The following is a 19,241-nucleotide window of genomic DNA, read 5'->3' as shown; positions in this document are numbered from 1 at the left end:
AGTCATGTATGGATGTGAGAATTGGACCATAAAAAAAGCTGAGTGCCGAACAATTGATGCTTTTGAATTGTGGTGTTGGAGAAGACTCTTGAGAGTCCTTGGACTACAAGGAGATCAAACCAATCCTAAAGGAAACCAACCCTGAATACCCTAAATATTTATTGGAAGGACTGATGCTGGCATTAAAGCTCCAGGACGTTGGCCACCTAATGAGAAGGGCTGACTCATTGGAAAAGACCTTAATGATGGAAATGATTGAAGGCAAAAGGAGCAGGAGGCAACAGAGGATAAGATGGTTAGATAGCATCACCAACTCAATGGACATGAATTTGAGCAAACTCCAGGAGATAGTAAAGGACAAGGAAGTCCGGTGAGCTGCAGTGTATGAGGTTGCAGAGTCAGACATGACTTAGTGACTGCACAGCAAGAGTCGATTCTGGAAACTTCTCAGCCAAATTTGGATAAATTATGCCACTTCCCATGTCACTCCTCTGCTTAAAATCCTGCTGGGTCTCCCTCATCTATTGACAGTATTACTACTCAGGGCTGTCACAGTCTGGCTCTACACATTTCTGAAATTAAGTTTCCACTTCTGTCTGCCAGGAAAGCCCATCACTCAAACTGCTGATACATTTCTTACTCATAACTTAGCTTAATTGTCACCTATTCTCTGAAGCCTTTCCTGAAACCTCTGCCCCCAAGAACTCTGTGTACCCCTGGTTTCCTGTTCACACAATCCACTGATTGCATTTATCTATTTATATGTAAATTTCCCTCCAATAAACTCAAGTCCCAGTGGGCAGTTCCCTTTGTATTTACAGAGACAGGCACTTAGTGTGGGCTCCATAAACAGTTGTAGATTGAATGAATGAATGAATAAAGAAAATGAAAGGAAATACTGTCTACCTCATAGGGATCTTGTAACAACTAAACATCAGTGCATACCACAAGATAAAGCACCTGGAAAATAACAACTGCTAACCTCTTATTTGAATTGAAGACAATTCATGCAGTGTTTTGGTACAGTGGGTTATGTACCTAATTGGTTTTTCCTTTAAATTTCCTTATTCCATATGGCATAGAACATAGTTCTTAGTGTTCTTCAATTATAATGAAGTATTTTTTTGGTTTTGTGCCTTTTATTTCGATTGCTGCACTTCTGAGCCTAAAAAAACCAGGGAGTTCTATGAGAATGCTTGATATAGTTTACTAGCTGTTACATTCTGTTCTGAAAATTGAGTTCATCTGTGAATACTCTTCTCCCATACATGTTAATGGCTTTCTCCTTTCTTCCCTTAGGTGTCTACTCTAATTTTACCACGAGTTAGGCCTTCACAGACTCTCATTATAAAATAGCAAATGTCCACCCACATCCTTTTCTATCCTCTTTTACCTGCTTTATTTTCCCCAGTACACTCCTCCACAAGTTAAATATATACAGTATTTACTTCTTTTATTATTTTCTGCTCCTCCCGTACACACTGGCATATAACTTCTTAAGGGTAGGAACTTTGCTTTATGCTTAGAGCAGTATCTGGAATATAGTAGGTGCTTGGTACATGTTCCTTAAATAAGTGTATCAATGCAGGTGCTATTGAGTCTCATCAGTATAAATCCTGACGCTATAGTAGACAAACACTATGCGGCCATTCTGGACGTGGTAGCCTTCAACATTCATCTAGATCTGGGATGAGGTTACAAAACTTGGCTCCTTTGCTTTTCCCTATAATAGACTAATGCACGATTTCATCCTGAAAACTAAAGAAATCACTTCCCTTCCTGGCAGTACCTAAACCAAGTTCTAAGCTGGCTGCATACAAAGCCCGTCTGTTCTCTCCTGGTTTAAAGACAGAGGCAGTTCCTGCCCGCTTTCAGCAAGCTTTATTTTGCTTTCTGTTTTCTTTCACTGCTAAAGGACAATTTACATATCTTTTCTACCCATTCTATCGTTTTGACCTTGCCAAGAGCTTTCAATTAATACTTTGTGTGCACTTGTGCAAAGAAAGCACCCATTTGCAATGTCTATGGGAAACAAATTCTTATTACTTCATAGAAACAAACGTCTGAATCTGTAATTCATGTGTATGTTATGAGAGAGAGGTTCAGATGATAAATGACTTGTTGAAAGCCACAGAACTAAAGTTTGTGACACAAGTGGATCTAACACCCACATCCCCTGTCAAGTTTGTACTCTTCTGCCTGATTTTCCTTTAATAAGATCATTTGTGCTTCTCCTAAGCACCTGGGCATTAATAGAAACCCCTCAGTTCTTACTAGTGTGCATCTCTGTCTGTGACATCAGACATCTTACCTCCTCAGTCTTCAGCTGTCAAACTGTTGTATTGATTTTTCGGGTGCCATCAGGCTTCTCTTTCCAGGTTTAGCATGACTGAAAAGAATGTGGTCTTTCAGCTAAGCTGACGTTCCAAGGTCAGCTTTGTGGCCAGTGAAAACTCATGGCCTAAGGATTCTGACACAACTACCCGACACCTGAGGGAGAGCTTGCCTCTGCCTACTCGTCCTTGCTAGGGACATGCTGCTGCTCAGTACTGACTGTCAGAGCCACACACTGGCTCCAGCAATGTGACTGTGAACACTCACGGTTCAAGATACCTGGGGCACCTTCTGTGTTAAGGCTAATGCCTGGGCTATCATTGGACAGGCAGTGCCTCCTAGTGGCCAAGGCTCCAAAGGTTTCCAGCTGAAAAGTGGCCAGGACAGCAACAACCCACCGGGCAACCCTTTCTCTCTCCTTCTGAGTCTTGTCCCTACCTTTTTGCAGTGTGTCCAGCTCCACATCATGCAGTGAGCATTCATCATCAGGTCCCAATCTTTTCAGTATTTTGCTGACTGAATTCCCAATCATGACCATGATGATGAAAAAATTGTGGGAGGACAGTAGGAAGTATAAATATAACAAAGTCACTAACACCTCCAGAGCAAGTCAGTTTGAAAAGTGCTTTGTAATCATGTGGTCACTGTTCCTCCTTCTCATCAGCCAAATGGGAGCTCTGACAACCCCACTTTTATAGGAGACTTAGGATGCCCAGAAGTGCCGAATCATCCTGCTGAAGTCATTCTTCTTAAACTTCCTTAAGAATAATTCCAGATGTGTTACAGAGATATGCAGAGGCTTAGCTGGTTTCTCTGGAAGCTTTTATTCTAAAAGGAACATTCATGATTCTAAGGATCATATTTTAAAGTGTATATGCTTCATAAAATGAAAGGTAAATCATTTCCAGAAGCGTAACCTTGAGATTAGGTCCTTAGGCTCTCGCTGGCACAGCATGTACAAATGCATATTTGGGTCTGGGAAGGAACGCATCTGGGAGCTGCAGAGGAATTATGGAGGCTCCACTTCTCCATGAGGGAGAGAAATTCTATACAATGGATAAGGCCATGCTACAACAAATGGAAGTGGGAGCTCTTCCTTCTATAAACCCCTTTGGTCCCCAAGGCATCTTTGTCTTCATGCTATGTCTTGTCTCCTCAAGGGTCCCTTCTACCAGGACTTTCCCCAGAAAATGCCTAAGTTCCAGTCATTTCTCTGTGCTATTTCTACCTTTTCCTCATCAAAACATACCTATCCCCTGTCCATTCTCTCAACTGCCTTGGAAAGTAATCTGATAAAGCATTCATGCTAAAATTTGAAAAGTAGGTCACCACCCACTGCTGACAAAAATCTGTATGGTCAAGCTATGGTTTTTCCAGTAGTCATGTACGGATGTGAGAGTTGGACAATGAAGAAGGCTGAGCGAAAAAAAAATTGATGCTTTTGAACTGTGGAGTTGGAGAAGACTCTTGAGAGTCTCTTGGACAGCAAGGAGATCAAAGCAGTCAATCCTAAAGGAAATGAATCCTGAATATTCATTGGAAGGACTGGTGCTGAAGCTGAAGCTCCAATACTTTGGCCACCTGATGCGAAGAGCTGACTCATTGGAAAAGACCCTGATGCTGAGAAAGATTGAAGGCAGGAGGAGAAGTGGGTAACAGAAGATGAGATGGTTGAATGGCATCACTGATTCATTGGACACAAGTTTGAGCAAACACTGGGAGATAGTGAAGGACAGGGAAGCCTGGTGTGCAGTAGTCCATGGAGTCACAAAGAGTCAGACACAACTGAGTAACTGAACAACAACACAATGTTCTGCTCCTCCAATTGACATTCACATTGTAAGTGGGGACACCTGAAACCCTTGAATCACTGGGCTTGGAAATCAACTTTATCTCCCGAATTATGCATACCACTCACATCCATCATCCCCTAACACTCAGCCCCAAATATGACGCTGTTGAGGAAGCAGGCCCTTTGCTTCCTGATCTCTGTTTGGAAGTCCCCACGACTGACCACTCTCGGCGTGTCACTATAGTGACTAATTACTCCATGTGCCAGAGTCCAGAGGCTTTGATCCCAACCTACTGGCACCACATTCAGACATTGTCGAATATTCATTCAACCCACAAGCAGAGCTGAGAAGAGACACTAAACCTCCAGGGTTTCTTTGCAATGGTTGCGGCTTGCCAGGGAAGGTTTTGGATAGCCATGGGCTGTTCCAAAAGAGGGAAAGACTGTTAATTGTCTGGAAGATGTCAAGCAATTAAAGTGTGGCCAGAATGTAAAGAATTGGAGGCTGGGTGAGGGGAGGTGAATGAGCGTTGCGGACATTTAGGGGATATGATGCTGAAAGCCTGAGGTTTGTACTGCCATCGTCAAGTTCTGGGGTTTCTAAGACATTTCTAGAAAATGCACCATGCCAGTAAGACCCAGAAACAGCCCGCGTATTCTGCTCTCATTCCTACCCTTGGCCCTTTCTCCTCCTTCTCTCAAACTCCCCACCCCTGGTCAGCTTTTGCACCTCCCGGGTGGGACTGGCTTTAAACATCTCCAGGGCAGCCAGCCTCTGCTCTGGAGTCTAGCGGCACCCGCATCACCGGGCGCGCAGGCTGATCCGCACCGCACCGCGCTGATTCGCTGCCGCGGAGACTGCGGCGCCCGCGCCGCGCCCGCCCCTCGCCGTGCACGCCGGCTGGTGCAGCCTCAGTCTGTCTGCAGCCGCGGCCACCGGGAGCAGCGCTGCAGCCGGGGCACCGACGCCTGAGTGCCCGCTCAGCGCCCCCGAGGACAGCAACGGCGAGCCCTCAAAGCGCGCACGATGCAGGCCACCGCCGATTCCACCAAGATGGATTGTGTTTGGAGCAACTGGAAAAGTCAGGGTATTCTCTTTATTTCAGTAGTGCATGCCTGCGGCGCACGGGAACCCGGGACCCGGAATCAGCCATTGTGCATCATTTCACCTGTGGGACCTATGCATGCTTTATACCCAAGAGCTTTCTGTTGCGGGGGGAGTAAACTTGTTATGTCAAAAATCAGAGTGGATGGTGTTTGGTTTTTTGTTTTTGTTTTTTACTTTTCCCATCTTAAAAAAAAAAAAAAAATCCCCCACCCCCACCCCTTTGTTTTCTTGTTGTCAGGCTACTGTTTTAAATAATGCATCTTTTGCCTCCTCCTGGAGCTCTTTTGGGTTCCGCTAAATGTTCAGTATGTGTTTAATCTCTTCTTATTCCCGGAGTTAAAATGCTTTCTTATTGTTCCATGTATCCCAGTACATTTAATTTGTGCCTAAGGATTGAAATCTAGTAGAACCGTTAACTGAGTGGGCTCTAGTGCATCCTTTTAAGAGGGACACACCCATTTTAGGGTTATTATTTGTGGTCACACAAAGGAAACTGGAAATGCAGAATAGCTCTCAAAATCCTGAAAATATGATGGCGTAGACACATATTAGGATGATTCACTTTGAAATATTTCGGGGTTTTTTTGTCTGTCATTGGGGTAACTTGTAACTACTGTTCATTAATAATGGGTATATCTGGAACAAATGGAGGGAAATTAAAAAACAGTGCCAGTTGCTCTCTGATATAACACATTTATTTTGAAACAGTCCATATTAGCACTGGGTGTGGCCACCCTCCAGCCTCGCTTGGATTGCTTTTCAGCCATTTTTATTCAGCCTCATACTTCACACATCTCCATCTCGCCTTTGTTGCATTAAGATTCTCTCCTTCACCTTCCTCAGTTTGAGATTACTAGGAGAAAGGGAGATTTTGCAAGAATGAATTATGTGTTGTAAACTTGGATGTTTGTAATATGAAGTGTCTTTTAATGTTTAACAAATGGTTCTGAAGAAGGTGCGTTTGACTTAACCTGCAGGGTTGCAGCATCCCTCAGGGGACCAAGAATACTCTGGAGCAGAAGCTGATTAAAAAAAAAAAAAAAAAGGCACCTTTCTCTTGTAATATTGTATCACAAAAAGAATGGGATGTTACCATCCCCATAGAGTTTTTCTTTGGTAAATTTTTTAAGCAAAGAAAAAGTAAACATGAACCTCAGAATTAAGAGCATATTTCCTCTGCCTCTTATTTGTTAGTTGGGTGGCAGAGACATAAAATGCAATCGTCTAGTTCAAATTATTTGGATCTATTGGAAATAACAACTATCAAAAGTGAATAAAAGGACCTAATAAATTTAAAAGCGAGGAAACAAGAAATGTATGGCCATTCAGGGGCATCCTTTTAGAGAATGATGGTAACTACATGACCTGGCATATGTTTTATACAGAAGCCAGCTGTGAAAATTCTTGGTAACATTTCATTCTTGCTACATGTTTAGACTCATCCAGTTTATTCCAAATACACACTCAATGGATATCTGTGGCTTGATAGAATACCAAGTTTAGTTGGATATAAAGTTGGTTTTTTAAGATTATTCTTACAGATTTCCTCTATTCTTACCAAAAGTAGGTAGCAGAAGTGTCAAATTTTATAATATGTGTCAGATCTGAGACACTGTTTCATCATAATCCTATGTGTTTTGCCTCTGTTGACATTTTCACTGGGGGGTTAAAAATATGGACATTTATAATCAGAAAACAACACAAAATGCTGTAATTTGTCCATTAAAGACTGTTATTTTCATTTGCAGTGTACAGCTGTTTATGAAGATTAATGCAGGATCATTGAGGGTCTTTTATACTCTGTGACCTTTGGTAATCTTCAGTACCATTGATTTCCTTTTGTCAGATAGAACAAAGCCATTATCCTGAAAATTGACTGATAACTGGATGGGTGGGTTTATAGGCATAAAAGAGGAATTATAAGTAAATTATTCCTGTTTCTCCCCACTAGGAGAACTTTCATCTAAATTAAAATCTACAATAAGATTCTTGTTTAGTATTTTAAGTGTATCTTCATTTTAGTTCTCTAATTATATAAAAAAAGCTGTTCTTAACACTGGCTGCATATTAGTATCACCTGGGAAGCTTTAAAAAAACACAAAGGATTCCTGTGCCCCACCCCTAGAGGTTCTGATTCCATTGAGCCAAGCATCAGTATTTTTCAAAAGCTCTCACATGAGTTTAACACGTAATCGGGGTTGAAACCACTCATGTGTAATAATTCTTAGCCCAATCCATAGACCAGCACATCTAGTATACAAATGATGAAATGGGTTTGATACAAGAGCAGCTGTGAATGTAGTTAAAAGAAGTCAGTATAACATTGGGGATAATGTCCTCCAGAAATAGTGAGAAGTGAAGGTTTTGCTTGGAAAAGGGAATAAAGGGAGCCCCAGGCTTCCTCCATATTATTAAACAATTCCACAGAGAAATTGTAGTTCATTAGGTATGTCAGGAAGACTCTACTGAAACTAATACAATGTGTCCTAAAAACTATAGTATACATGCAAAAGGAAGCTTATATTTATTTTATTAATATATATGATTTTAGCTGTAGACAAGAATGTTTAAAGAGAGACTAAATTCCACATTATACTACATTACACAGATTCTGCTTCCATTAAAAAAAAATGATATTCATACCCAATTTATTATAAACCAAAGCCCAATCTGCTCAGTGAAGATGACATAAGACAATAACCTAATAATATGTGGCAATAAACCTGGGATTCTTCAGATTACTAGTTATTACTGTTAAATATTAACATTTATTGGGCACTTTTACTATTTTACTCGTATCATTGCAGTTAATCTTCATGAATCCTATGATGTGTGAGTTTTATTATTATCCCATTTTAGAAGTGATGAACTGAGGCTTCTTGCCAGCGCACACAGCTGGTAATGCCAGAGGCCAGATTCAAGCTGAGGCTGTCTGACTCCAAAGCCCTTTGATTCTTCTACTCTACCATCTGCCTCCAAAGTAGATGGCTTCTTCCTCAATGGTTTTTCTAAACATGCAAAGAATTATCTAGGGAGTAGGGGCGTGCTAAAAACCCCTCCCATTTACATACCTTTCATTTTGCCAAATGTCTTCTCATTTGAGCTTTTCAGTTTACTCTTGAACAACATGAGGCTCAAAGAGGTTATGTGACTTGCCCAAAGTTTTTCATTAAGTGACAAGTGGGGTAATGAAAAGGTGACTGTGACCGAAAATCCTGAACTCTTCCCATCTCACACACTGCCTCTTTCACTAATGCTGAGTTTCAGAAAGTGAACTCTCTTTTACCCCTTCCAAGATATTTTCGCACAGCTTATCTCTTTAAAGACAAAGCAATGTTGAGCAGTTGAATCAGTGATTTTGATCAATTTACACCATTGTTGTCATCATCATCATCATGAACTCATCATTAAAAATTCTCCATCATTATTATCCATGTGTTGGTCATTGTCCTAAACTCTTGTTACAGATCTTAATCTCATATCTTTCTGAGATTATTATTTTACTCTCACTTCCCTGGTGGCTCAAACAGTAAAGAATCTGCCTGCAGTGCAGGAAACCCGGGTTCGATCCCTGGCTTGGGAAGATCCTCTGGAGAAAGGAATGGCTACCCACTCCAGTATTCTTGCCTGGAGAATTCCATGGACAAAAGAGCCTGGCAGGTTACAGTCCATGGGGTCGCAAAGAGTCGGACACAACTGAGCAACTAACACAACATTTTATAGAGGAGGAAATGGGGTTTTAAGGTTGAGATGGCTAGTAATTTGTGCTAGGACTTAATGAGTCCCAAATGCAGAGCAGTCTGCTCTTTTGACCACTCTACTATACTACCTGAATCCAAATGGTACTGTGGCAGGGGAACAAAGTTTGACCAAACCACTCATTCATATCATTTCGCTTGTACTCTGAAGATTGCTTTTTTTTGTTTCCCAAGTATCACTGCTTTTGACAGTTTCATGGGCAGGACACTTGGATGTGGGAAGTTGAGACTAATAGCTCCCACTTACTATATGTGGCAGCATTTTGTACTTAACAGATTCCCCTAAAATACTGTAAAATATTGAAGGGTGATGCACCTTCCAGAGAATATAATCTCACATATTTCTCATTTTGTTAGAAAATAAAGTATTTTGAAAACTTTATGCTGACCTATAGTTCTCTGTGAAAACAGTGTTGAGGGTAGTCTGTTCTCAAAGGTGCTAGTTCAGAATGCCCACGCCTCCCCAGATACAGAGGAAATGTCTGTTTTAGCCATAGGAATTGAATTGTATGCTTGTATTTTGAAAATGGCAATTAATAAAGACAATTTTACATACAAACATAAAGATAGACCAGTCCCAATCATTCAGCATTTTATTTAGGTTCAGTATTATTAGAACACTTGTGCGAACTTTACAGCATAAATAATTTCATTTTCAAATTCTCTCTCTCAGATTCTAAAGAGATCTAGTGGGAAAACTTTCTTAGCTGATGATCTAGTGATTTGTTTTTAATGAAAGAAAACTCATTATACAGATAATATACCAAACGTAGGTAGTTATTACTTCACTGAAAAATAAAATTCTCCTTTTTCACAATGTATAATCACTTTCAAGAGAATTTTTTAAAGGAATATTTCAAAATTTGGGGAGAAAATAGTGGCTTTTTTGGTTTTCTAAAAATAATACATGTGCATTTTGAAAATTTCCATTTCAACAAAGAGAGTTTCAAATGAAAGCCACAAATCACCCAAAGCCCTTCCATCTAGGGTTGATTAATGTTAATATTTGTTGAATATCTTCCAATATATATATACCATATAAAATGAATCTAGAGGACTAGGTAGAGAACAAAAGCAGTTTTTATTAAATAAGATTGTACATATCTTAAAAAGTATCTGAAATAATTTAATGTCAGGAAGAAACTGACATGAAAGAATTGCTCGACTTCAAATACATGTTTCTTTGTGTTATGAGCTCTTCCTTACTAAAATTAAGGAAAAAACTATGGTAAGCATCAATGGCGTAGACTCATTTTTTAATTACATGTTTTGGCTTTAGACTGTATAGATGGACTCTGCAGTGTTTTTTTTTTTTTACAAGGAAGATCCACCATGGGTAAGAAAGGTTGACAAAAATTCCAGTCTAAATCTACATCTTCAAATCTATGGTTTTTCTCATATTTCCATGAATTAATATTTCTTTCATTAAAAAATAATAATGTCCCTGATACTCCATCACCAACGCATTATGATTAGTATATATCAGTAGGGGTTGTGGATGAAATCTTCTGTCATAATCAGCAGGCCCTTCCTTCATTTTTAAAAAGTCCCTCCTTGCCTCCTTCCCTCCCACTTTTTTCTTCTAGTATTTGAAATGCTGTTCTTTACTCAGTTCTTTTTCATCTTTAGGAAAATTAATACATTCAGGAACAGAAATCTGTGGAGTAATTGACCTATTTTAAGTTCATTTAAAATAGAGTTCTAAAATCCACAGAAAGCTAATTAAATTTGCATCACCACTAAATTTCCCATCCTTCTCAACCTGTTCCCTAAGTTGTGTGCATACTTGACACATACTTGTGTGTTACTATTTACATTTGTCACTTTTCCAGTTCCATGGCTACCTTATAATTAAGCTCACAATTTGAAAACTAAGAACTTGACATTAATAATTTTTTAAAAACCATCTTCTGCCTATATTATGGATAATAATAATAACTATATTAAAACATGAAATTATAATTGTATTCTAACTTCATATAATATATTTCAAATAAAATAAGATTGTTAGGAGTTTTAGAACATAGAAGTATAGAGTTCTATTTCCCCCAAATGTTTGAGCTATGAAGTTAAATCTGAGTAATTATCGTATTGTTTCACAAGAGAAAATCCTTAGGTTCTTTCTTATTTCTTATATTGACAAAGGCAGAAAATAATTCAAGCCTTACTTACAGGTTCTTTGACCAAACTGGTGTTTAATGTTTAGAATTTATTACACGCATGTTTAGTTGCTCAGTCGTATCCAACTCTGCTTCCCTGTGGACTGTAGGCTGCTAGGGTGCTCTGCCCATGGGATTTCCAGGTGAGAATACTGGAATGAGTTGCCATTTCCCCCCTCCAGGAGATCTTCCCAACCCAGGGACTGAACCCAGGTCTCCTGCGTGTCCTACACTGGCAGGTGGATTCTTTACCACTGAGCCACCTGGGAAGCCCCAGAATTTATTACAGTTAGACCCATTTCACAGTGGGCATAGTTCAAATGTAGTCCTATCTTAAGTTCGGCCTTCAGAATCATTTCACCAAACTGCAGACCAAATCTAGTGGTAATGGAGGTCAGGAACACATAATGTTTTATTGAATTGAACAAAAGTGAGAGATTATTCCTTTCCCTTGTCATATCTTTTCAGTTCAAGAAATATTTTAGCCGTTATAGTTTTTGTCAAGTTTTTAAAATATATTGTTTAAAAAAAAAGAACCAACAGCAGTCTTCCTCCATGGTTCTCTTCTATTCCGATACAGTGATGGATTTTAATAAAGGTATGGCTCAGACTAAAGATTTTGTGACTAATTATGACTGATGACAAACCAACCAATGAACCGTTTTGTATTTTGATCAAGTCAGAAGGCTTATTAAAGAAAGAAAAAGCACACAAACACATTCATTATTCAATCTCCTGAAAATTTTTCTGTGTGCTTCCCTCAACTACCATGTCCCCAAGGCCTATCGTTCTCTCCACGTGACCATATCTCTTCCTTTAATCCCAAATGAGCCCATTTGCTGGAGGTTTAGCAGGAGGAGCTGACCACCTCATCTTAAATACTGGGCCCTACTGTTTCATTTCCTGGCCAGGCCTACTCTACCAAGGTAACAATGGCCTAAGCAGCATTGTGTTAACTTTACAGCATGGAATGTGACCCTTTAGAAGCTTTAGGGCTTCCCTGGTGGCTCAGATGGTAAAGAACTCACCTGCAACATGGAAGACCTGGGTTCAATCCCTGGGCTGGGAAGACTCTGGAGGAGGGCATGGCAACCCATTCCAGTATTCCTACCTGGAGAATCCCCATGGACAGAGGAACCTGGCGGGCTGCAGTCCATGGGGTCACAAAGAGTCAGACATGACTGAGCAACAAAGTATAGCACAGCAACTGGTTCATTTCCTGCCAGGCTTACTCTACCAAGATGGCAATGGCCAGAGCATCACTGTGTTAACTTTACAGCATGGAATGTGACCCTAGTGGTTAGGAATCACATTCAGCTGCGAAGTCCAGGAAAATGGTAAATCTTACATGAACATACAAGTAGTTTACATTGCCAGTCTAATCTGAAGGGTAGTCGTTAGAAGAATGTGTTTGCTTTTGTGTCCCATGGAAGAAAAGTCCCAGAGATTGTTGCTAGCTGTGGCTTTCGAGGTAAAATCCTTCACTTCCCATTGTTCTGCCAAAGCTGATTAGAGTAGATCACCTGTGTGGGTTAAATGCTGTGCTCTTTTACTGTCTATATGGAGCACCAGGCTTAATGTATCTTTCCTTTCAAAACATCCACTGAATTACTTAACTGTCTACAAATAATGGTGGCATTTTTCTCTTGACAGTCATTTTGACTGCATTTAAAAGATGTGAAGGAAGGACCTAGAAAATGAAATCACTGCAGGAATCTTATCTGCAAAAATCTTTTAGCAATTTCCCCTCTGAATTCAGGGCTCCTGCATTACCTTTTTAAATTTTACCTTATGTAGAAGACTGTTTCATGGCAAATGAAACTCATGGATTAGTTGACCAGACAATGTCATCTTTGAGGGTCTCTGTGTATGTTTAAAGTATTTTCTTACATCTATTTCCATTATGTTTCTCTAGTTTAATGGCAAAATGAGGGAATAAAGTAGGAACAGTTTACTACTGTTTCTTCTTGTTAACTTTTTGTGGTGATATTTTGTTTACCTAACAAAAATCAGAGTAATGGGCTTTTTAAAAGATATGTTCATAATAATCATTAAGTTTTTCTTGGTCACTCCATAAGGCTTTCAGGATCTTAGTTCCCCAACAAAGGTTCAAACATCATGCCCGCTGCAGTGGATGTGTGGAGTCCCAACCACTGGCCACCAAGGAAGTCCCATAATCACTGCTTTAGACACTGAGTTATAAAGAATTGAGGTTTTTTTAGCCTTGTAATCCTTTCCACAAGGTAGTCAATTATTGGAAGCTTGCTAAAAAGTAAATATAAAAGTCAGGTGAAAGTGAAAGTTAGTCGTATAGTCGTATCCAACTCTGCAATCCAGTGGACTGTAGCCTGCCCAGCTCCTCTGTCAGTGGGATTCTCCAGGCAAGAGTACTGGAGTGGGTTGCCACTTCCTTCTCCAGGGGATCTTCCTGACCCAGGGATCGAACCTGGGTCTCCTGCATTGCAGGCAGATTCTTTACCAACTGAGCCACTATATCATTTTTCAACAGTTCTTTTGTTGAAATGCTGATGTCATTTGTGAACAGGAATCTCACACATTTTCTGATCTTGCCTTTTAAAAAGTAGCACTAACTTGTCACATAGCAAGTGGTGCAGTGCTACCTGAAATCTTTTCTAGACCAAGATGAAATATAAATAAACGCATTTAAGAATATGGTGCAATAATGCAGATAACTGTGCACAATTTATTGCTATTTATATTATCTACATTTTGCCTTATAAATAGAATATGAATAGCTGCACCACTGCCTTTTCAGTTCATACATTTTTAAAATACTTTCTGAATACTGGCATTACTATTAGATCATTTAATTTTACATTTAAATGTTTTACACTTAAATATTTTACATTTAAAATAAGGTGCCAATCCAAAACACTTAGGACTGCCGCAAAAAGGCTTTCTCCCTAGAAATTTGACATTGAATTTTATTTCCATTTAGCTATTAATTCAAACCTTGGATCACTTCTGTTTTATTGTTCTTTTCTTGCCCAGATTATGGAAATGAGGGTAGCACTGATTTCAGCATTTGAGATTAGGATTCTTCAAATCCTCCACTCCACCCCTGACTGAACTAGTTCTAAGTCAGCTTCAGGCAGGCTGCAGTGTGAGCTCCCGCCTGTGGTTTGGGGACCAAGATGAATTCACTAAGCCCTGTCTGTTTATTAGATTGATAGAAGTCACTGATCTCCCATTTCGTTTCATTGCTCCTTGGTATTTAGCAAAGTGATTTTTATAATTGGCAAAGCAATACAATAATTTACCTGTCTTAGTGAATGTGCACTTAGCTGTTTAAACTCTCACCTAGCCTTCCTGTATTAGGAGGATATTGAAGGAAGAGACAAGCTATTTATTACTGTATCCAAGGGCTACGTGTGATCATTTGCTGCAATTACAGAGATGCTTATTTTTTTTCTTACTTGGACTCTAAGGAAACTTTATTCAAATACGGATTTTTCTGGACCAGGTACTATAAAGCTTCCTACACAAGTTTACATAACTCTAAGCAAAATTAAAATGTGAAAAATTGGCATTTATACAGCAACTTTGGAACACAGAAATTCTCTTCTGTGATCACACTTTATCACTTCCTACCCTTCCCACTGAATCCTCAGAACTTCAGGCTGTTTGCTGGCTTTCCTGACACACACAGCCCTTGCTGCTCTCCCACCACATAAGTTCCCAAAGATCTTCACTGCTCGTCATTCCCAGCCTGAGCCCAAGGTGGTTCATTTCACTTCTGTCCTCTTGGATCTTTGACTCCTCTAACCATGCCCCTGTGCCAGCTCACAAATCTGGTCCAGCCCGATCATCCACAGATCACAGTGCTCAACCTCTAACCCTGTTGACTGGATCCATAGAGATCCTTGACTCTAACCAAACCCTCTTACTTCCTGGAAGTTCTTTATTAATTTGTTTTTGAGTCCTTACTGTATTTTTCTAGATCAGTTCTGTCCAAGAGAAATATAATGTGAGCCACACATGTCATTAAAAATTTTCTAGTAGTCACATTAAAAAGCAAAAAGTAACAGGAAAAATCAATTTTGATAATATACTGTATTTAATCCAGCATTCCTAGAGTATAAACTTTTCAACAACAAAAGATCACTATAAAAATGATTAATGAGATATTTTTATGTCTTTTTTATACTGTCTGAAATCTGACATGTACTTTACACTTGCAATGTATTTTAATTGAGACTAGCCACATTTCAAGTATTCAGTAACTACTATGGCTTATCACTGCTGTATTGAACAATGCAGGTCTGGACCTCTCCCAATCTCTTTAAGCCCTGCTTCTATCCTCCTCAGTCTCAAGAGGACCTCAGGACTCATTTTCCAAAGAGTAAATCCACCTTAAGCCACTTGATGATGTTCTCTTTCCTCCTCAGTATATATGTAGCCACACCCATCCTTTAACAAAATGTTCCTCCATCTTCATCCAGCCTTTCATGCTTCTTCCTTCTTTGAGAAGAAAATGCTGTGACAGAGCCCATCCTTTCCCTGCCTTTTCTTTCACTTTGCTCAAACAAATATCTCCTCGTTCCAGGATCTCATCTCTCCCCTTTCCACTAACATTCCCAAGTTTACTTAACCTTGAAATTTGCTTATTGCTGCTCCCTGAACTACCATTCTCTTTACCATCTTCTTTACTACTTTGAACTTCCCTCCACTGACTCAATCCTTTGTGATAGAGCTTCCATCCTCACTCTGTGCCAGTTATGGGTGACTGCCAAGTCTCCAAAACCAGGGGTCCTTTCTCATTTCCTTCATTGCATCTATAACATCCCACACTGTAGCCTACCCCTTTCTTCTGGAAGTTTCCTTCTTCTTGACTGCCATAACCAACACTCTTGAGGGACCCTTTCTAATACCTAGACAGGACTTCTTTTTTTTTTTTTTTAATTTTATTTATTTATTTTAAGTGGAGGCTAATTACTTTACAATATTGTAGTGGTTCTTGCCATACATGACATGAATCAGCCATGGGTGCACATGTGTCCCTAATCCTGAACCCCCCTCCCACCTCCCTCCCCATCCCATCCCTCAAGGTCGTCCCAGTGCACTGGCCCTGAGCACCCTAGACAGGACTTCTTTTACAGCTTTATTCAATCCCCTGAGTAAAGAATGAATTATAGGTCATCCTCTATTATACCCCTTAGTCTCTCCTCTCTTGGAGGTTTCCTCTAGTCTCATGGCTTGAATCATCATTTCCACTCAGAATACATCCAAATGTAAATATTCAGCCTTCTTATCTAAGAGGGACTTCTCTGGTGGCTCAGACGGCAAAGCATCTGCCTACAACTCAGGAGAACTGGGTTTAAGCCCTGGGTCAGGGAGATCCCCTGGAGAAGAAAATGGCAACCCATTCCAGTACTCTTGCCTGGAAAATCCCATGGATGGAGGAGCCTGGCAGACTACAGTCCATGGAGTCACAAAGAGTCGGACACGACTGAGCAACTTCACTTTCTTTCTTCTTTCTTATCTAAATGTCAGCCCAGCACTTCCACTTGTCTGCTGTGTATAACCATCAGAATATCACATGGATATTAATGTCCATTTTAGCTCAGGGCTACTGTGACAAACCTATGAAAAGAAATCATTTTATTTCCAAACCTCTAAAAAATTACTGTGTTGTGTGTAATTGTCAGTGTCATTTCATTTGTGATCCCTGTCCCATCTCTGCCCCAGGCTGTGTCAAAATGCCCTGCTTGATGTCATCACAGTGGAACCTGGAGATATAAAAACAAGTGTCAGCTTTTTGCCAAACCAGTTTCCCCTAAGATTTCCTATTTTTGTCACTAATCATTCTATTACCCAGCTTTGAGATATTGCTTTCCCCCTTAATTAGTTCTTCCTCCTTTCTCCCACAGCTAATTAGTCACCATTCTTGTCAACTAATCCTTCATAATATTTCCCTTTATTCACCCCGTCTCCTTAACAAACTGTTCACTACATTCCCAAACCATCCCCCATCCTCTTTCATCAATCCCAGTACTGTCCCTTTCTTGAACTCGGCTTTTGCCACTGCTGACTACACAGGATATATTGGTACTGATGCAGCATTTTTAAAAAATGAATGTTCAGTCTTCCCAGCTAGATCTTAAGTCCCTTAAAAGCAGGAACAGAATGTTATGATCTCTTCATGCCTGTGCTTACTAAATAACAGATGACCAGTAACTGTGTGCTGTTGATAATGATTTTATTTCCCTTAAAGAGAAAAATCACCTTAAATATCTAGTTCTGGAAGCAGATTTAAATATAATCAAGTGGTCCCAAATTAATTTAGCATACTTTGGGGGACAGTTAACTTCCAACCACATAACAGAACAGAGGCAGCTGTTCTGAGAAACACATAAAACTTAGGGTTTGATCTTGCTTCTTCTATTAACTAGTTAGTATGTTGTTGTTTAGTTACTAAGTCGTGTCCTATTCTTTGTGACTCAGTGGACTGTAATCTGCCAGGTCCCTCAATCCATGGGATTTCCCAGGCAAGAATACTGGAGTGAGTTGCTATTTCCTTCTCCAGGGGATCTTCCCCACTCAGGGATCGAACCTGAGTCTCCTGTATCAGCAAGCAGACTCTACTGCTGAGACACCAGGGAAGCCCCAGCTAGTCAGTATATGAGCTTCTTCAGTTCCCTCACCTATTATATGCCTGTATAATGAAGTTTATCGTGAGGTTTAAATGAAGTAATGTGTGAAAGGGCTTTGACTATTTCAGAATCTGTGTAAATAGAGACTCATGTCACAAAATACCCAGAATCAACCTCTCATTGATGTTTTAAGATAAACTTTTGCTAACCTCCCAGTTAGAAACCTCCAGCAATTTTAAAAGTTGGTTGAAGGACCTGTTGTGTAATTACCCTACACCAAACTAATGTTACTTCATGCTAAGTCACTTCAGTAGTGTCCGACTCTGCGGCCCTATAGACTGTAGCCTGCTGGGCTCCTCTGTCCATGGGATTCTCCAAGCAAGAAAACTGAAATGGGTTGCCATTTATCCCTCCAGGGGATCTTCCCCACTCAGGGATCCAACTGGGTCTCTTATGCCTCCTGCACTGGCCTGCAGATTCTTCATCCAGAGCACCACCTGGGAAGCCCAGTTACCTAGCTACCAGTTAGTGTTCTCTGCCATGCTGCTTCTAGTAGGTCCCTACCTGGTGCCTGCCATTCTCAGGCTGTTTGAACAGGGGTCCAGAGAGTCAGAAGGCTTTTCTAGAGGCCACCATCATTTTTAACAGGTGTTATGCAATTCATTAAGTGGAAATTCACTTGAAAAAGCAAATTCTATCTCCTCTTTGCCCGAAAACTACCTGCAGGGTCCCCAGTGCCCCTTTACATCATCTCAGGGGTGGGTGAGCCTACCACCCCTAGCACTGTGTGCTCCCATAGCACAGATCATGCTGTCTTACAATGTGTTGGCCTCTAAATCTGTCTGTCATGGAAATCTGTGGGCGTCATAAAACAGAAGATTACAATTTATTTATTTACAGGTAAGTTTTCTTTTTTAAAACATTTTATTTATTTCGATACCCCTGCACCTAGCACAAAGCATGGCACTTGGTTCTTGCTCAATAAATACTGAATAAATGAACAAAAGTGGAAGCGGTTAACACTGCTGGTAATGCTGATGTTTTAGTCTCCTTTTTGGTCTCCTTCCCCTTTCCTAAACTTACCATGTAAACAAAGGAGGCTCCTAGCTCCCTGGGGGCTAGACTTAGACTCCTAGGCTTGTCTCAGTTTGTTGTCTCCCCAGCCACTCAAACAGGGGGAGCTGGGCTTCTTTGGAGATTTCCTCCTTCTCCCATTTTTGTCATCTACCCTCAGGGGCGCAGGAGTTTCTTGTGTCATATCTTCAAAAAGATCCTTCTTCGGGGTACTCTTTCTACCCCCTTCTGATGCCTATGTCAGAAGCTTTCTCTATCTCCTTTATACTTTAATAAAACTTTATTACACAAAAGCTCTAAGCAATCAAGCCTCGTCTCTGACCCCAGATTGAATTCTTCTCCTCTCAGGGCCAAGAATCCCGGTGTCTTTGTGTGATTCAACAACAACCTTTCAACTGAACT

The 19,241-nt window shown here is 40.2% G+C and overlaps 1 protein-coding gene across 2 annotated transcripts in view; it reads left to right on the top strand.

Annotated features, from left to right (window-relative positions):
* The window catches only part of RTN1 (reticulon 1), a 243,855-nt gene that overhangs the window by 206,788 nt on the left and 17,826 nt on the right, over positions 1–19,241 (top strand). The window contains exon 1 of one of the 2 annotated variants that reach the window (XM_005212062.4): positions 4,811–5,214. The exons of the other annotated variant lie outside the window; for it this stretch is intronic. Within the exon in view, the coding sequence (XP_005212119.1) occupies positions 5,154–5,214 (61 nt within the window). The 5' untranslated portion in view covers positions 4,811–5,153. Of the gene's footprint in view, positions 1–4,810; positions 5,215–19,241 lie in introns of those variants that run through there. 2 annotated transcript variants of the gene reach the window in all.

The sequence above is a fragment of the Bos taurus genome, chromosome 10, assembly GCF_002263795.3.
Source record: "Bos taurus isolate L1 Dominette 01449 registration number 42190680 breed Hereford chromosome 10, ARS-UCD2.0, whole genome shotgun sequence".
Classification (NCBI taxonomy): Eukaryota; Metazoa; Chordata; class Mammalia; order Artiodactyla; family Bovidae; genus Bos; species Bos taurus.
Note: the sequence above shows the minus strand (reverse complement) of the source record. Positions and strands in the feature narration are given on the sequence as shown.